At 35.9% G+C, this 19,490-nt stretch overlaps 1 protein-coding gene across 1 annotated transcript; it reads right to left on the bottom strand.

Moving 5' to 3' along the window:
* Nucleotides 1-9,015: 9,015 nt before the first annotated feature.
* Nucleotides 9,016-18,649, bottom strand: LOC138694676 (hemolymph lipopolysaccharide-binding protein-like). The gene is made up of 5 exons (XM_069818653.1): nt 18,547-18,649; nt 16,995-17,164; nt 13,360-13,477; nt 12,799-13,059; nt 9,016-9,271 (listed from the first exon to the last, which is right to left on the bottom strand). The coding sequence occupies exons 2-5, from the start codon at nt 17,160-17,162 to the stop codon at nt 9,123-9,125; spliced, it is 696 nt and encodes a 231-aa protein (XP_069674754.1). The 5' UTR covers nt 17,163-17,164; nt 18,547-18,649; the 3' UTR covers nt 9,016-9,122.
* Nucleotides 18,650-19,490: the final 841 nt, after the last annotated feature.

Raw genomic sequence — 19,490 nt, 5'->3', positions numbered from 1 at the left:
AATTATTACTATATTGAACGTCTCTAAAAATAATATGTTAAAAGCCTAAAGCAGTAAAATCAATATGTCACTTAAGCGGTAAGAAGAGGGAAATTGTTATGTGTGTTCGGTTGGGAATACTGAATGTGGAATTTTAGACTTTCCGCGGGTTGGTTTTGTGCGGAAACCAAGCAAATACGCACGATCTCGCACAAAAATACCTTTTCGACAGTAGAGGCTCTGGTGACTGTTCCCTTTTGTTGCCATTTCATAACATTGTAATATCCGCAAATACTACCACATTACACCTTCTCTTGAAACACTCCAATGGGTAAGATTACGGGATCGAAGATATATCCATCTAATTTTCCTATATCGCATCATCAATGTCTTCTTCGCCTATCTATATCTCAGTGCGTTTTAATTTCTTGTCCTATAAGCCTATAACAGCCTGGGTACTCGTTCTAAAAATAACCCTTTATTATCTGTGCCTTGCCATAAAACAGCTCACTATTCTTCCTCTTTCACAGTATCAGCAATTCGTTTCTGGAACTCCCTATGCAGCTCCTTCAGGAACTGTCGAACAATATTGCAATTTAAAGGTAAATTATTCTAACACATGACCAGTACTAAGTCACATAACTCCTAGCTTCAGATTTAATTTTCCCGTTCCTTTATCCTATCATGATTGTTGTATGTAGGCCTACTTTTAACATTGACATTATAAATCTTCATTGTAATCCTACAAATTGTTAGTACATATTTTACTCATTTTTCTGAAAACCTTTTCTTCCTTCCAAATTCATGTTTAATTCCCTTTTGTGTGTATGCGTGTATATGCAATTTTCCTCAGTATTGTATCGTTATAATTTACGTTTGAATTTATGATTCTTGTAATTTGTAATAGGCTATTGGTTCACTTAGCACTTGCATATTCATTGAATGTAACTTCTAAGCCTTATATTATTTTGTAATTATTATTTAGTATGTTTGCATTATTTTATTCAACTTGTGATTGTTTCACTATATCAGTTCTTTAGTGTTCTTAATATATTAGTCTGTAATTAATGAAAAAAAAAACTGATGTAACTTTGTGAACAAGATGTAATTAACATACAGTTTGTTGTTTTACGAATCATTAATTCTGGGCATTAATAATGAAATAAAGAGTAATAAACTCTGTAAGCCACATTTCACTCACATCTTACAGGTGCTGTTCAGAATGTCCACCATCAGCGTGCGTGCAGCTTTCACATCTTCTAGTCCAATTATGACGAACTCTGGCCAGTAGTTCTTCACTGTTTCGAATTTCTTCCGCGGCCTGGATCATGTCTGAGAACTCACGATTTGTGAACTCTGGCATCTCGTAGTTTTGAAATAAACTAAACTGTATCGCTGTACGTCCAACTGCACACTAATGCAATGTAAACATCACAACAGCTGATCAGTTGCGAGTACTAGGCGAAATGTCTGCCGTTCTGACAGCGATGCCAGATTGTGTACGTGACCCGACAATCAATGTTTCCAATGTTTCTTCACTCGAATAATTCGAAATCTGTCAATTTTCTAATTAAAATACTGCTGCATTGTGAACATAATAAACGTTCTCTTCGTTGTTATACAAGAAATTAAACCGTATTTTAACAGTATTCGTAAAATTCGCGATCGAAATGTCGGCATAAAAGTATTAGGGGAACGGAGGGTTGTACCGCTCAGAGGGCAATCGCGCTCATGCTAATATATCTCCTTGGTTTAAATTTTGAAGAGCTCAGGAGGTGATGCCATTTTGCGGACACTGTACTAAGTGCATAGTAGTTGAATGGTTACCGTGGGAAGGCACATTTCTTTGTTGTGAACGAGAATATTTTTGTTAGTATTTTGTTATAAGAACACGCATATTTCAAACTGAAGGTATGTGAACAAATATCCTTTAACATTATTAACAATTAATACGTTTATGTAGGGGATAAAGTCAGCTTCACATTGATATATTTATAAACATCTGTAATAAGCTTCTTTCGTCGCTACATGTTAAGAATTTCAATATTGCTATGGAGGGTTGTGGCGCTCAAGTGAGCGGTATTACCCTCCAGCTGAGGTTATTTCCTTGCAGAAAACAGTCCATTTAGGCCTATATTCTTATACTACTGCAATAAAATGTTATTTAAAGCATACAGTATGTTAAATATTATTATGCTTTCTATTTTAACGAAGTGCGATGTCTCTATTCATTCTATTATTAATTAATTTCGTAATTAGACTATTAACAGATGCCGAAAAAAAGAGAAAGGTGTACAAATAAGGCAGCATGGACAATTGAGACCATGAAAACAGCTTTTAGAGCAGTTTCTTCAGGAACATCAATTCGGCAATCACCTCGGCAATTCAATATCTCTTTCAGCACACTTAAGGACAGAGTAAAAGCGGGAAAGCCTTATGCCCCCTCTTTAGGTGTTTTCAGTGAGGAACAAGAAAATGAAACTGAAGAGTATGTTTTGACGGTTTCTAGATTATACTTTGATATTACAGCTTCCGAGCTCAAAAAGATAGTTTTGAATATGCAGAAAAACATGAAATAAAAAACAATTTTTCCAGAGACAAAAGGGAAGCTGGAAAAGATTGGTTTTATGGTTTCCTAAGACGGCATCCAAAATTGAGCTTAAGGAAACCTGAAGCAAAAGGCGTTAACCGTATTCTGGCATTTAATGAGGATGAAATTCAACGAGCCTATAGCAATCTTGAATCACTGTTTTCAAAATTCAACTTTCCAGCCACGAGGATCTACAATGTAGACGAGACGGAGGTCTCAACTCTCCATATTCCTTCGCGCATTATTGCATCTAAAGGGACGACACAAGTTGGCGCCATTACGAGCTGGGAGAGGGGTAAGAATATTAAGGTCTGTTGTGCAGTTAGTGCTGCGGGACATTACATTCCCCCGATGTTTATCTTCCCGCGCCAACGAATGTCACCTCAGCTACGTGTGATGGACCTGCAGGAGAACTGTGCTCTAAAAATGAGTGGATGACGTCTGAACTTTTCACAGTCTGGTTACAACACTTTGCAAAGGAAACCAGTGCTTCCATCGATAACCCTGTTCTCCTTATAATGGACAACCACAGCAGTCACACATCACTTTCTTCATATTCCTTTTGGAAAGAGAAAGGCATCCACATCATTTCAATATCTCCCACAGATTGCAGCCCCTTGCCCTCACCTTCTGTGGACCATTAAAATCATCGTTCAACAAAGAATGCGAAACTTTCTTGAAGACTCGTGCAGCTCAAAAAATTACTCCATACGACATTGCAAGCTTTTCAATCAAGCATATGGTAGAGTTTCTTCTATGGAAAAAGCGACCAATGGATTCAAAAGAAGTGGCATTTGGCCCTTGAACCCAAATGTTTACTCAGATGAAGATTTTATGGCTGCAATGAATTTGAGCCCACCAGGTGAAGATTCAGTTCTTTCATTGATTGACGACGAAAATCAGATTGAAGGAACAAGTCAGCAACTAGTATCAACCAGTGTGAAGGCAATATGTCACAAGAATGTACCCACAATATCTTCTGTACAGCCGACGACCTCTCAAATTCCATCGCATCCTTCTGCATTAAAACAAATCAAAATAGAAAATCAATACCAATCACCCAAATATCACCTATTCCTGGCCCCTCAAAAACCACCAGTGAAAGAAGATCCGGCAATACCAAACAGCATTCTGAGATACTTACAGCATCACCGATGAAGGAAAAACTATAAGTCTTAGAGAAGCGCAGAGCTGACAAACATAAGACTAAGAAGTCTGAAAAACCAAAATCAACCATTGCTCCTTTATCAAAGATCAGGGCAAAGAAAATTAAAAAACATAAGAAAGTTATTCGAAAGTACATCAGAAGATGAACTGGATGAAGATGATTTGTGTGACGATGATGAATTAGATGATATTAATCCAAACACACTTCTTCCAGAAGTGGAAGAGACTTGCGCTGTGTGTGGAGAATTCGGTGAAGATGGTGAAGTGTGGTGTCGGTATACTGTATGTGCAAACTGGACACATAAGGAATGCAGTGGGGTTAATCGATCACATAATTATAAATGCGATCACTGCACCTAAATACACATGAATGTTATTTACTATGTTGAGCGCCATCGCCCTACAGTGTCGGGCAATACCGCTCATTACTCATCTTCATTATTTTCCTAATAGTTCCCTAAATATAATATTTTCTTAAGTAATACTATTTCAGATGTAAAGAAAACTATTTCATGTCTGCATTTTGTGAATGAAGTATTAAGATTGACCATTGTTTTGAAAACAAATAATGGTTTTCCTAAGGTGAGCGCCAATACCCTTCCTTCCCCTATTTCTTCAAAAACCTCGCAAAAACGAGCAAAATGGTATTATACTTTTTTGTTCGTTATATTTCAAGGAATCACATCCTACAATTAATGTACTACCTTACCTTCCATCCTGTATAGGTTATGTTTTATTTCCAAATATTTTACATTTTAATTTCATTACCAATTCTTGAAATTAAACTAAATTCTGTTGAAACATGACTATTGTTGAAGTTCCTTTATTTTTAAAAATACAACTTTAAATTTTCATATTTCATTACAGTGAGATTATTACTTTTCATGACGGTATTAATATGAATTTCAGCATGGCCGAAATGATTATAGCTTTTATTTACTAATTTTTGGAGAAAATGAACATTATTGTGACCTTCAGCTAAGCAGAAGAGGAAGAATAGGTTAGATTTTATTTACCATTGGGATCCACTTTGATTTCGTGACCAATAAAATTTACAAAAAAAAATACATTACATTTCCTGCTTCGAACAAACCTGATCTACGAATTCAATTTAGCATTAGAAAAGATTTCTTTTCCACGAATTCACATCTCGGCTCAATATAAAATCATACTGCATCACATGGCATACAGGGACGTACGTGATCATTTAGAGTCCTAAATAGGTAAATACCACTGTTACACTAAATACTTCGTGTCAGACCAGCAAGTTACTGTGCATTTGGAATAGGGAACTATGTTGCTCATTTAACAATAGCTCTTGGAAGAAATATTTAAAGGACCGTTATATATTGGAACTCAGCAGATACAGAATTGTAAGCTTTAAACCACAAACCACTACCCCTTCTTGATTGACAGTTACCGCTTGTCGCTGGGTTCGTGCAAACGTATTACTATCCTGTTTGAAAGTGTCGATTGCCAATCTATCCGCTGTTGTAGTTTGTGTAAATATTGCCTGTTTTTTTTTCATCTCCAAATCGCTGTGTAAGAATAAGTCAGTGTAGTGCCTTCAGTTAATTTACTATTTCTATAAATGTATCCGCTGTTGTAGTGTCTTTTTTTTTGTATACAGCTAATTTTAGTTTAGTTTAGTTCATCTTAAAATCGCTGTGTAAGAATAAGTCAGTGTAATGCCTTCAATTAGTTTGCTCTTTCTTGTCGTACTGAAACAATGGAAAAGTCGCCAGAAAGCTTAAAAAAATTGCGAAGCCGGAAAAGAATATTGAGTTCCGGCGAAAGAACTATGGTGTTAAACGTGCATATGGAGTTTCAGTGCAGTAATTCTGCGTTTTCATATGGTGAAGAATCGGACCCCGACCATTTAGTCACTCGTAATGAGTGCACCTCTGTACATGTACTGTGACACGGTACGCGAGGGTAGACCAACAAAGGGGAACACAGTAAGTAGAACTCAGAATGAGAGTGACAATCCGGCATCGGAACTTGAATCTGGTGTGGCTTAGTGTATAAAGAGCCAGCACGTAAAGATGTAACCTCGGGTTCGACTCCCGGTGCCAGAGAGAATTTTTCTCCGTTCTACCGATTCTTCAACAGTAATAATAATAATAATCATCATCAACATCATCATCGTCATCATAATGTGTGCCAAGTTCTATTTTAAACTAATCCAGACATCTAACCAAATTTCTGGAATGCGAAAGAAAATGATCTCTGTCTGTAAATTGTGTAGTCAAAAAATATCTCAGGAGGAGAATGCTACATTTTCGTTTATTATTTTAATGTCATTACAGCAATAATAACATCACTTTATCCTGTCATCGTTTCCAAAAATATCATCTTATAGATAAAATAAACTTTAAATAAAAAGTAAAAATATTTTTTCAATAATTTTTTACACTTAGCCCTATAATAATGTAACACTTAAATCCAGCAGGCGTCATAGTAAGGATAAAATGTAACTGAAAACTTGGTAGCAGAGATATGCATTGGTAGTTCTGTACCATTGTTAATATCGACGTTTTACTTGAAAACTATACACTTTTTTTCACTTTATACCTACGATATAATGACAGCTTAGTCTATATTGGATCTCATAATGTTATGACTACAGATGAGATTTTTGCATAAAACATATTTTGTTTGGCTACAGATGAGATTTTTGCATAAAACATAATATTTTGTTTGGCTTTACTTAGAAATGCAAGATTAAGTACTGTATTTAGAAGGTTCGTATGTGGAACAGTGTTATGGCAGAATTTGGTAGCGCATAAAAATGCATATTTTGGAGTTTTGTGCATATTTTATAGGTAAAAACATATATTTGCATATTTTGTACTTATTCCCTATGGCGCTCAAAACAACCACACAACACACTTCAAGTGAAGTTGCCGTATTGCTGCTTTCGTGTAGATGGGACAGCAAATCAGAAATAAATTTCAAAAAGTTTTCAAAAATAATAAAGGCCTCATTGAACTGCAAAAAATTTCTCCAATGTTGGACGGGGAGCATGTAGAAACTGTAGTTTCGGGTAAGATCGTTCCTTTTTTGAAATTCTGTCCAATAATATCTTGTGACATAGAACGCAGTTTTTCGACACTTAAAATTGTTGTCGCAGATAAACGCTAAAATCTTTCAGCAAGCAATTTGGGAAAAATCATTGCCACGCAGTGTTTATACAAAATTGACTCATAAAGTTGCGATTACTGCAATTGTGTTGTTTTAACATACAAGACTATAAAAAGCAGACAATACATTAATATGAACATTTAATAGAGTAATATGATTTCTGTGAGGGAATATTTATTGCATATTTCTACACTTCTTTGGAAATATTTTGATGCATATTTTGCTGGTTTTTAGCATAAAAATCTCGTCTCTAGTTATGACACAATATGACAAAATTCCGTTGGACGTAGGTTACGGAATGAGTGCTAGTTCAAATTCTCATTGGAGAAAAATTTGTCTCGAGATTTCGGCCAGCCGGACGACATGTACAAAATCACTTTTTTTTTATAAGAGAAATACAAAATGTGCATTTACACGAAATTCTTGGAAATAATTTCTTGAAACATCCGAATATTTTCTATGTATACCTAGAAAATAGTAGAGTAAAATTACAGGTCTATGTCTACAGGTCTATGTCTTTCCTTCTGCATGTAGCCTTTTGATACTGTGTACCTCAGTGAAACGACCTTTTCGAGGTACACGGCTACAAAAACAAAATATCGAACTTGTTTGGACCAGAAGACGATATATGTCTTCAACTGACTTCTATGACACCGAACATTGACAAACTCTGTCGCAAGAAACAGGCACTTTCTTCACATTAACTTCGGGTGTACATGTAACATTGTAACATTTTTAAAATATCTTAAATACTTGTTAATGTCATTTTGTAGATTTAAATAAATTATATCCAATACTTTTTTACTATTGTTTCCTTTATTAATATATATATATATATATATATATATATATATATATATATATACTTCCGTTTATGTATCGTGTGAAATATGCTTCATAGAACGTAGACAGATAAAACTAAAAAGTAAACATTTCTTGGGGCTCCACGAGAAACTTTCTCTTCAAGAAGGGCTCCGTGGCTGAAAAAGTTTGGGAACCGCTGTACTAAACTGTGCTACTACTAAATATGGCAGATACACAGGCTTATGTAAACAGTGGCGTAAAAATAGTATGGTCTAATTGAATCGGTAATTTGTAAAACCACATGTTTAAATGTTAAATTAAAAATGTCTTCGATTATTTTTCATAAAAAAAAACTTAAATTTCGAGTGGGGTTATTCTTACTACACATGGGTAAATACTGTATTTGTGTGCCTGGTTATATGTTTATAGAAACGGTGATATAATCTGTTACTTTGTGCAGTTAAACATGCTTTAATAACTATTTACAAAATTAATTTAAAAATATGATAAAGAAATAGTCTTATACCGACTATTTCTTTATTATATTTTTAAATTAATTATTTGAAGCAAGTAAAGCGATCGGCTTGGAAGTAAATCCCGAAAAGACAAAGTATATGATTATGTCTCGTGACCAGAATATTGTACGAAATGGAAATATAAAAATCGGAGATTTATCTTTTGAAGAGGTGGAGAAGTTCAAATATCTTGGAGCAACAGTAACAAATATAAATGACACTCGGGAGGAAATTAAACGCAGAATAAATATGGGAAATGCGTGTTATTATTCGGTTGAGAAGCTTTCATCATCTAGTCTGCTGTGAAAAATCTGAAAGTTAGAATTTATAAAACAGTTATATTACCGGTTGTTCTGTATGGTTGTGAAACTTGGACACTCACCCTGAGAGAGGAACATAGGTTAAGGGTGCTTGAGAATAAGGTGCTTAGGAAAGTATTTGGGGCTAAGAGGGATGAAGTTACAGGAGAATGGAGAAAGTTACACAACACAGAACTGCACGCATTGTATTCTTCACTTGACATAATTAGGAACATTAAATCCAGACGTTTGCGATGGGCAGGGCATGTAGCACGTATGGGCGAATCCAGAAATGCATATAGAGTGTTAGCTGGGAGACCGGAAGGAAAAAGACCTTTGGGGAGGCCGAGACGTAGATGGGAGGATAATATTAAAATGGATTTGAGGGAAGTGGGATATGATGATAGAGACTGGATTAATCTTGCACAGGATAGGGACCGATGGCGGGCTTATGTGAGGGCGGCAATGAACCTTCGGGTTCCTTAAAAGCCATTTGTAAGTAAGTAAGTCTTATAACCACATTTTACATACTTTATTGGAGTAAATATAGGAGTTTATAATCTAGTGTGGTATTATCCTAAGATTAGTTACAAGTAAATGTGAAAGGAATGTCATAACTCTTAACTATTTCTTGCAGAAGAAACTAAATCTATTTGAACAATAGGAATCGACGTAGTAACCATCCCGATTCAAGGCTCCACAGTTGGCAGTATTTCCCGAGTTGGGTTCACCTGGAACCCACTTCATATATCCTGTTGTATTGAGTGACTCTCCTGGAAGAGATGAAAATTAATCAGAGTTATTAATAAATGGCATATGTATCCGTCCGGAAATGTTCATGATCATGAAAATAAAAGAAGAAATATCAATCTTATTATAAATATTATTTTTTTAAATACAAAACAAAATGTTAGACATAGTTATCTGTTCATGTTAAAGTAATAAAATTACTGAACGTTTCTAGCTTCTTTGTACTCAACATTATGAAATCTGTTTGACTTCTACTCGATTCGTGTGGTGAACAATTTAGTTTATCAAACCCTATAGAATATGATTGGTGATTTTAATAGTCGGTGAAAGAACAATTTGACGAGTGAGAAAATATCGACAAATTTCATTTGCATTCTGGAACAGGTTATCTTTCAAATTTACAAATTGGACTTCCGAAGAAAGCTGAATCAGAGTCTGTGAACTATAACTCTAATGGTGACCTGGATATCCTATCTCGAAATATATGAACTTAAGTTATCTTGTGATCACCTTGTTTGAATTTTAAAATATTTGGACAAATAAAAAAAATATATATATAAATAATTAAGAAAATATTTTGAAAAAGTATAATTGCCCAAAATATATTTCAGACAATAGGGAGATAAATATTAAGGGATGATGACTCAGAGCTCCACATAGTGGGCCAATTAAACCTCTGCAGGATGAGATCACTGTGAGCATTCAATCATAGGTTTCAAAATAGTAAAACGATAGTTATATTAAATAATCTTGAAAATAATGAACTTAAGTACCAATTAGCAAGAAAGAATAAATAGTAGCTCACTATTTCCCATAACAATATAAATCTCTACTTATAAAATACATACAGAATGACTCACGAAGAAAAGCCGTTGCGAGTAAAGAAAAAATATCATAAGAATACAGTTATATTTCGAACGTTACGGAATTATGTTCTCAAAAAATAGTTACTCTTCCTTTAACATAAACCATGTTTAGATTTACAGTAAAACTTGTATAGTTTATATCAGAGATGTAAAAATGTGACTCGCAGAGTGATTTCCCCTCATTACTCCCTCCTACCGATTTAGATGAAATTGAGGGAGAATCGCGTGGCTTTGACAACAACAACCCCTCTCTCAGCGTCACAGCCGTGCGGTGGAGGGGCGTAATATGTCACACACGATTTCTCCTCATTTACATTCCTGGTTTATATTTACAGATAGGTCTAGGCTTAGTGGTCTTAAAGTCGAACTACATGATTCAGTAGATTTTCAAAAGTATCATTTTCTTTGCTTCAATAGACTTCTACGCTCGCTTGTGAATCGCGAGCGTTGCTCGAGCAGGTTTCTACTAACTACTCTTCCGTACGTTCTGAAATTTCAGAAATGCGTTCTCTTAGCTTTTCCATGGCCAATCCCTGAACGGATCCTAGATCTTAAGCTTACAATGTTCCATTGTGCGCTCTATATACGAATTTTCCAAGTCCAACAGGTGACATTCGTAAATTTAATGTTGACAGGTGGGACGTCAGGAACAAATATTCACATAAAAATTTTGGTAATGTAGGGAAGACCGACTACCCATCTATCATTGCGATCAAGAATGGGGAGTTATAGGTACAATATGTAGACTAAACCTCTCTAACTAACCAGCTTCAACAGTTAGGGGAATCAATCAATATGCTGATCATACATAATTACCTTATCGTATTGGTTGGAAGATCGTCCACCTCTAAGAGTAAGTAGGCGTGAGACTAACAGTTGGTTGGTAATCCTTGACTCTATTATAGTTGTTGAACCTCGGATTATTATTATTATTATTATTATTATTATTATTATTATTATTATTATTATTATTAGATTGACAGTCACGTACCAAGTAAGAGGATATAGCTACTTTACTGTTCGGAATTGGACCTTCATTCATGTGAACTTTATTACTCAAAATGACTTAGAAACCGTTTTGTTCCTTTGTAAGTTATCCTGTGTAATTATGGAAATAATATGTAATTATATATTTTAATTTATTGAGTAAAAATATTTACTGCATTAGAAGCAGTACGTCGTAAGAGAAAGGATAAACATTCTTGTACTGCGGCAGAAGGATTTTATTTTCGTCTGCTTAGGAGCACTTTCTATGACACATCAGTGGGAGAAAGACCGTTAGCCACGGAGTAAGACTGGCCGACAAAGAGAAGCGAGATGGTGGGGGTAGCTTCCCTATAAGGTACCCTGTGTGCACATGACACTCGTGCACAGGCACCTTGTGAGGATGGCTAGTAAAGTTAGCGAGTTACAAAAAACTGCTGTTTTCTAACTTATCGTTGGATAAGAAGTTAGAATTAAAACAATATTGTTCAAATAATAAAATCCAAAAACAGATATTTCAAAAGAAAATTTGAATGTGATGTTCATGAAAGAAATGCATGGATTTTCGGCTGTGAGGCGATCATTCATTTGTACTATTTTCCATGACTGTTATTTGAGAAAGAAGATGATAAATCTAATTGGGTAGTTTGGTGTCGGTGATTTGGCGCACTTGTCATACAATAAATCAACATGAAAGCGCGCAGTCACACCATTATTGTCTCTTAGAGTTCAATATTTTAGGGAAAGTGGACTTTCACCATCAGCTTAATAGTACTTATGTCCTGAACATAAAGATACTTAATGAACAAATCTCGGAAAACCGATATGTGCTTTCTAAAATTGTCGACTACCTTAATTTTTGCGGTGCATTCAAATAGCACTTTGAGGCCACGATGAAAGTGCAGATTCGAGCACTCTAGGTGTTTTTGAAGTCCTCCTCAACTTCTTGGCAGAGTTGGATGCTTCTTTGAGGGACCATCTTTTTTAGTTGGTTATTTAACGACGTTGTATCAACTACTGAGTTATTTAGCGTAGATGAAATTGGTGATAAAGAAATTATATTTGACGAGATTAGTCCGAGAATTCGCTATAGATTACCTAACATTCGCCTTACGTTTGGGCAAAATCCTCAAAAAATCCCCAATTAGTTATTAGTCCAAGTGGGAATCGAATCCATGCCCGAGCGCAACTCCGGATCAGAAGTCAGGCGCCTTTGCCGACTGAGCTAAGCCGGTGGCTGGGGACCATCTTACCATCAGATAATAGGAATATAATTGGCGCTGCAGTAACTCATAGAAAACAACTTACAAGATACATTTTCAGAGAATTAAAAGCTTTTTCTCATTGTTACTACAATAATTTTATTTTTTCCTGTAGTAGTCTTCATGTTGATAGGGACCGATGGCGAGCTTATGTGAGGGCGGCAATGAACCTCCGTGTTTCTTAAAAGTCATTTGTAAGTATTCTTCATATTGATTACTTAAATTTAGTGTCAGATTTTTTCAAGACGAGTTTCATTTCCAGTACGGTATTTTGAAACTATTTTTCTTAAATTATTGGCAATTAAAGGTACGTAAGAAGAGGATAACATTTAATCGGTAGTCTTTTTTTATTATTCATGTACCATTGAGAACGCCCAATTTAATAACGCACGAGCCGCCACTAATTGTAATTAAATATATATTTCTAATATAATTTACCAGTTATTGTGACGAAAGTGCCTTCCTTGTCAAAGTCATTAATTCCAACATGGAGATAAGTCCCACCAACGCCACTGTCGTTCCATTTCTTTTTAAGAACAGCAAACTCGTTGTCTGAATTCAGAACAAGAAGGTGTGCTCCCTCTTTGACACACGTCTGCTCGGCGTTGTACCATGTATCCAAGTCTTTATGAAATTTGTAGAGTCCTAAACCAGGCAGCAGTTCATATCCTTCACCAGGCTGAGGTCGTGTCGGTGGAGCTACAAGAGAAATCAAGTTACTTCATGAAACCAACTTAATCGTGATATTCCAATTCTGTGGTTCAGTGCAAGAACCCTGTAACTCTAATAAAAGTTAGATAATATTATTAATACGGATCTGAACATATTATTTATTTAGTGATTAATTACATATACTGTGTGCTCCTATTTTGGGCTACGTCTTCCCTGAAGCGAAATAGACTTGACAGTTTCGTTAAAATTTACACTTCAACTATATGGATGTAGTTTATACAGTTGCAAAAGCGTGGAAAAATTAGTATTCTGTATTTTCACACTTACATCTTACTGTAGTCTCTATGTGTACCAATTCAGACCCGCCGCAGTCCACTGTGGAATGCTCCACGTCCACTTCATAAGGACCAGCGACATTCTCGCTTCCCTCATGATCCAGTTTCATCTAAAATTATTAGTAACAAATAAATTATCAAATGCTGTATTCCGGCAACATCAAACATACGCACAACGTCCTCTCGAGAAAAATACCCTATATGAACAACAATCCTCACATACAAACAGGATCCTAACCTTGGAATATGATTTATTATTTATAATAAAATTATTGTTCTTGTAAGGCATTTTCCTCGGCAAGTTATTTTCCTCGTCTCCTGTGTTTGTAGGTTACACAACAATTTTTATATTTGAGATATATCACAAATAAAGAGATAGCGAACAACTCAAGTTATTGTAACATCAGTCATGACGCGCCAGTGGCTCTAGAGCTGGTCTTCGATTCCAGCCTAGGTCGTGATGGAATTTGTAGTGGTATACTCCTGTTTCTCTCTGTCGTTTCACAAACACTCTCTAACTCTCCTTATTTCATCTGTCATCTATAGTATTTAAAAAGTTGGCTGGGTGTAGTGTTGCGGGTATACTACTGTTTCCGACACTGATATAGGAAGGGCTTGCGGCTTCGGGGTCTGTAGCTTATGAGGTATTCGTTTGAAGATAAACCTGATGTCCCACTTGTCAGTATCGTATTTAAAAATTCCACCAAGCAACCTATCGGACAATAATCGTTTTATATGGAACACAATGAGCCAAAGTAAGTCTATGTTCAAGGACCTGTCCCTGGTCCCTCTCTCGAAAAGCCAAGATCAGACATATGCGACGCAAAAACAAAAAAAAAAAATAATAATTTAAAGGTAAAGTTAGAAAGAATACTCATTACTACAGGAACTAAACTCTGGTCAATAATAAAAAACAAAAAAGATCATTAACGGGAACATAAATGTAATTCCCAAGATGTTTTAAAGACATATCTAGAAACAGTAAATTGTCTAACAGGATATGAGAAACGACATGAAAGTTAATGAGATACGAACATTCCAAAGGAAAGATAGAGAAGCCAACACAGAGCAATGGGATAATCATTCTGCCGTTGATGACACTGGCGAAGATAATTTATCATTTAATATCAAAACGAATAAATAATCTATGTATTCTCTTAATTGTCCTGTCTCATTTAAGTTGGCACCAAATTGAAGAGTTTCTTTGGCTCAGGCATGTAGAACTGGGCGACAATTGTGGCAGAAGTCACAAGTCGAAATACGTCATTCATCCCTTCCTAACCCCACGCGTCATTGCCATGGTAGGATAGAGGTGATTTGTATAGTGCTACATGGTTGCTGACGAGTCACGGAGACGTCATTCAACGCCGATGGACTGTGGAAGGTGAACCAATGCTTTCCCCATGCTTCTACCCCTCTCTCTTCCAGTTTGCAGCCCCACCTTTGGCTAGTTCATTTCTTTTTTTCATATTTTCACTAAAGAAGCCGTTAGTAATGGTATTAATTTAATGTTTTTCTCTTCTTTTCCTCCTTCTCCATATGAATCACATAGGCCTACTGTGAGGGGCTATAGCAATTGTCTTAGTTTTTTCTAAATGTGCGAAGATATGGTAAAGAAATTTACTCACAACTTACTTACAATTGGCTTTTAAGGAACCCGGAGGTTCATTGCCGCCCTCACATAGGCCCATCATCGGACCCTATCCTGAGCAAGATTAATCCAGTCTCTATCAACATATGCCATCTCCTTCAAATCCATTTTATATTATCCTCCCATCTACGTCTCGGTCTCCTCAAAGGTCTTTTTCCTTCCGGCCACCCAACTAAGACTCTATATGCATTTCTGGATTCGCCCATACGTGCTACATGCCCTGTCCATCTCAAACGTCTGGATTTAATATTCCTAATTATGTCAGGATAAGAGTACAATGCGTGCAGTTGTGTTCTGTAACTATCTCCATTCTCCTGTAACTTCATCCCTCTTAGCCCTAAATATTTTCCTAAGCACCTTATTCTCAAACACCCTTAATCTCTGTTCCTCTCTCAAAATGAGAGTCCAAGTTTCAAAACCATACAGTACAACCGGTAATATAACTGTTTTATAAATTCTAACTTTCAGATTTTTTGAGAGCAGACTGGATGATAAAAGCTTCTCAACCGAATAATAAAAGGCATTTCCCATATTTATTCTGCGTTTAATTTCCTCTCGAGTGTCATTTATATTATTTGTTACTGTTCCTCAAAGATATTTGAATTTTTCCACCTTTTCAAAGGATAAATTTCCAATTTTTATGTTTCCATTTCGTACTATGTTCTGGTCATGAGACATAATCATATACTTTGTCTTTTCGGGATTTACATCCAAACCTATCTCTTTACTTGCTTCAAGTAAAATTGCCGTGTTTTCCATAATCGTTCGTGCATTTTCTCCTAACGTATTTACGTCATAACCATAGACAAGCAGCTGATGTAACCCATTCAATTCCAAACCCTGTCTGTTACCCTGAACTTTCCTAATGGCATATTCTAAAGCACAGTTAAAAAGTAAATATGATAGTGCACCTCCTTGCTTCAGCCCGCAGAGAATTGGAAGAGCATCAGATAGAAACTGGCTTGTACGGACTCTGATGAGACACATTTTAATTAATCGAACTAGTTTCGAGGGAATACCAAATTCATTAAGAATATTGTATAAAACTTCTTTCGTAATCGAATCATGTGCCTTTTTGAAATAGTACAGGTAATAAAAGAATAGGAGCCACCGGCGTAGCTCAGGCGGTAGCGCGTTTGCCTGCTGATCCGGAGTTGCGCTCTGGTGAGGGTTCAATTCCCGCTTAGGCTGATTACCTGGTTGGAAGTTTCTCAGAGGTTTTCCAGCGGCAATGTTACCGGACTGCTGAAACTTCAAACTTAATTTTCTAATTAACAGTGCAATTAATCACAAAACGTAATAAGTACCCTATCGTCCCTTTCAATCTGCTAGGTTATTACACTTTCATTAATGTCTGGAGAAACACATGAAAACACATGAAATAGGAATAAAGCCAAGACTACAGAATATTTTATCCAACTTCGCGTTACTTGACGTTAATTACTTAAATAGGTATAAAAGAGAATCGAAGCATGTGAGATAACTGTGTCTTTAAATTGGATTATACAGTATTAAGAAACAGAATTGAAAACAATAGTATAACAAAAGAATTAATGTAAGTACAAGTAACTACACAGAAATTTACCAGGTGAATTACAAAATTATGTTGAAAGGATGCTCCCTTAGTGTTTTAAGATAAAACGAATATTTACGCACCAAAAGGAAGACGGAATACAATACTTTCCAGACAAGGAAAGAAACGGCAATTTATGTGATTATCATTTGATCCCAGGAAGTGAAAAGTTCATTCTTTAAAAAGACAGGGAAAGAAGGAAGATAGAAGACAGATGAGAAGAAATATAGAAAAAAAACGAAGAAGAAAGAAAGAAAGAAAGAAGAAGAGAAAGAAAGGAAGAAACAAAGGGGGTAGGTAGGATGGAGAAAGAAAGAAGTGCTGGCACGAAAATGATATTTGCGTACACTTTTATTTGAATTTCTTGGTTTGTGAAAGAAAATTATATTTATTTCATACTAACCGTAGAAATCCAGTGGCCTGTGGCATTACGCGCACTGACAATGGTGTATTTGAGTGGCGTAGAAGGAGGTGATGTGCATTGCATTGCCACCGACACGCCGAAGAGCCACCAAAACAATCCCACGAGCGATAGAATATATGGAAATACCTCCGAATATAGTCTCTTCATTTCTGAAAATAAATAATTACAGCAATGAAAGACTCGACTTCTGACGTTTCTAGTGAAGCACGTGGAAGATTCAGGGCCAGAGAGCGGCGCTGTATCTGGCAACATTCCCTCTCCCCTGTCTCCGGAGGCAACGGATGGAAAGACATCAGGCACCTAGAGATTTTGTAGGCCTATTTATTATAGATAGCGCGGGAGCATTACAATGCAACAAAGTTAAGGATCTACAAGTGCCAACGTCGCCTTCAGTTGTTTTGTAGGATCGGAAAGGCGAGTGACGAATTACAAGGCGCTTATAATCTACAACATGATTTGGACAGGCTATATAGATAGAAAATTGACAATTTTCTTCTGTTAAATTCTAATAAATGTTGCTTTATACGTATTCTATAAACAAGATAATTACTCAAAATTCGTAAGAAATTAATGGTGTGAAATTACTTAGAGTAGATTCATTTAAGGATTTGAGTATTTATTTTACGCATAACTTTTGTTTTAAAGTGTACTTAACTCACGTGGTAAATTATGCAATTATGTTAGCCAACGTTTCCGCCGTTCGCTCCGTGCCGGGCAGGTCCTTGGACTCTTGCCTCTGTAGGCATTGCCGCAGGGAGAAGGAAACACTTGCCCATGTCTGAGGGTCCTGTCCGCACGGCGAACTTCTCAGAAACTCACGCCACTTCATAGCTGAATAACGTAAGAAAATTTATTTTTCCGTTTATGAAGAAGTCCATGGCCTTGCCGTTAATGGTAGTTGTCGTAGGATCGACATAATCTCTTTTAAAGGAAATAGTTCTAAAGGATACACCCTCGATCCTAACATGAGATTTGAACATCACAGAGATCAGCCTGAGGAAGTGAACAACGAGAAGAGGAGCATTTATGAGCCTACGTTGGATTACTACAAAGCAAAATACAAGTTAACGGTGATACAGATGTTCGGATTGATGGTGGGAGCACGCGGCACTATTCAGTGGAAATTTGAAAAAGTCTCGGATTACCAAATAAAAAAATTAAAAGCATTGTTATCATTGCAATCAGGGGGTCCTTGCACATATAAAAATAATTTATGTAATAATTTTTAGAGGAAACATTTATATGTTATTTTGATCTCTGATTTCATATTAATTTAGTACTCTTTTTCAACATGTATTATATGTACATTTAAATCCTGAGTTATTATTCCTGTTATTATTGTCTTTTTCGGCAAACTGTAAATTCAGTAGATTGTTTTGCAATAACTGTATATATATTATTATTATTATTATTATTATTATTATTATTATTATTAATGTAAAAATGATGAAGGTGGTGGTAGTAGTGGTGAAACAGAAACGCATATAGCTATTTCAATATGACGCCACATAATTTAGCAAACAGCGCTTACCTTTACAAGTGCTGCAGCGGGCTGAGAGACGATCTGTGTGTCTTTGAACTCTGAATGAGACAGGATGGTATTCCTGACCCTTATATAAGAGTCGTCCGACTGGATTACAGATCATCCTATAAGCACTGACGTCATAGTCATATACAGTAGGATTAAAGACATACTTATGCTCCGGAAATTTGCAATTCAAGCACATTATTATTTTAATTATTTTCAGATGTACATAATTAATCCAGAAGACAGGTGCTACGCTACAGTAATGAAAACATAACCCATACTTTTCATATTGTTTCTGTCTCAGTTCCCTACTCCATCACTGTTCATTCTTTTCTTTCAAATTTTACTAATAGAAGCGAATAACGTACACAATATAAACCTTTAGGCTTACAGCTTCACAACTAGCATATCTGATCAAATTTATGACGAGAAAAACTTTTATAGGCCTACAGTAGCAGATTTTCTCTAGATACTCGTACTATAGTTTCGTCTCTCAATTCCATTCCACCATTGCTCCGTTATCATCTCCTTACTATGTAAAGCAATAGGAGTAGCCAACTACAGCAAGCGGGACTCGTGCCGCGAGAATGCATTTGAAGATCACGTAGTTTTTTTGTTTGTCGAGATTTTCCGCAACTGTAAGGAGAATGCCAAAATAATAGTCTAATGGGGAATTTTCGGCTCAAACTCGACGAAATACTATCTCGCTGTCATGAATTCTACCAACGTTATATAATCTGACAGTTAATACAAGGCTTTTAGATAACCGATAAAAAGTTGCCAGTGAAATCAGGATTCTATCAGTCCTTTCCGTAAATAATATCTCAAAAATTAAAATGAAAATAAATTAATATTTTTGGTTTAGAAAGATACGATGAGTTTCATTTAAATATATTTGTGCGAGATCGTGCGTATTTGCTTGCTTTCCGCACAAAACCAATAAGCGG

Source organism: Periplaneta americana, chromosome 2 (assembly GCF_040183065.1).
Source record: "Periplaneta americana isolate PAMFEO1 chromosome 2, P.americana_PAMFEO1_priV1, whole genome shotgun sequence".
Lineage (NCBI taxonomy): Eukaryota > Metazoa > Arthropoda > Insecta > Blattodea > Blattidae > Periplaneta > Periplaneta americana.
The sequence above is the reverse complement of the archived record's forward strand: the minus strand, read 5'-3'. Positions and strand labels throughout refer to the sequence as shown.

What these genes read in the sequence shown, in the direction of transcription:
- LOC138694676 (XM_069818653.1), bottom strand. Translation starts at nt 17,162, where the DNA reads ATGAAGAGACTATATTCGGAGGTATTTCCATATATTCTATCGCTCGTG. An exon ending in CAGGCCACTGGATTTCTACG is followed by an intron (nt 13,478 to 16,994) that starts GTTAGTATGAAA and finishes TAATAATTTTAG; the next exon opens with ATGAAACTGGATCATGAGGG. An exon ending in CACTTTCGTCACAATAACTG is followed by an intron (nt 9,272 to 12,798) that starts GTAAATTATATT and finishes CATCTCTTCCAG; the next exon opens with GAGAGTCACTCAATACAACA.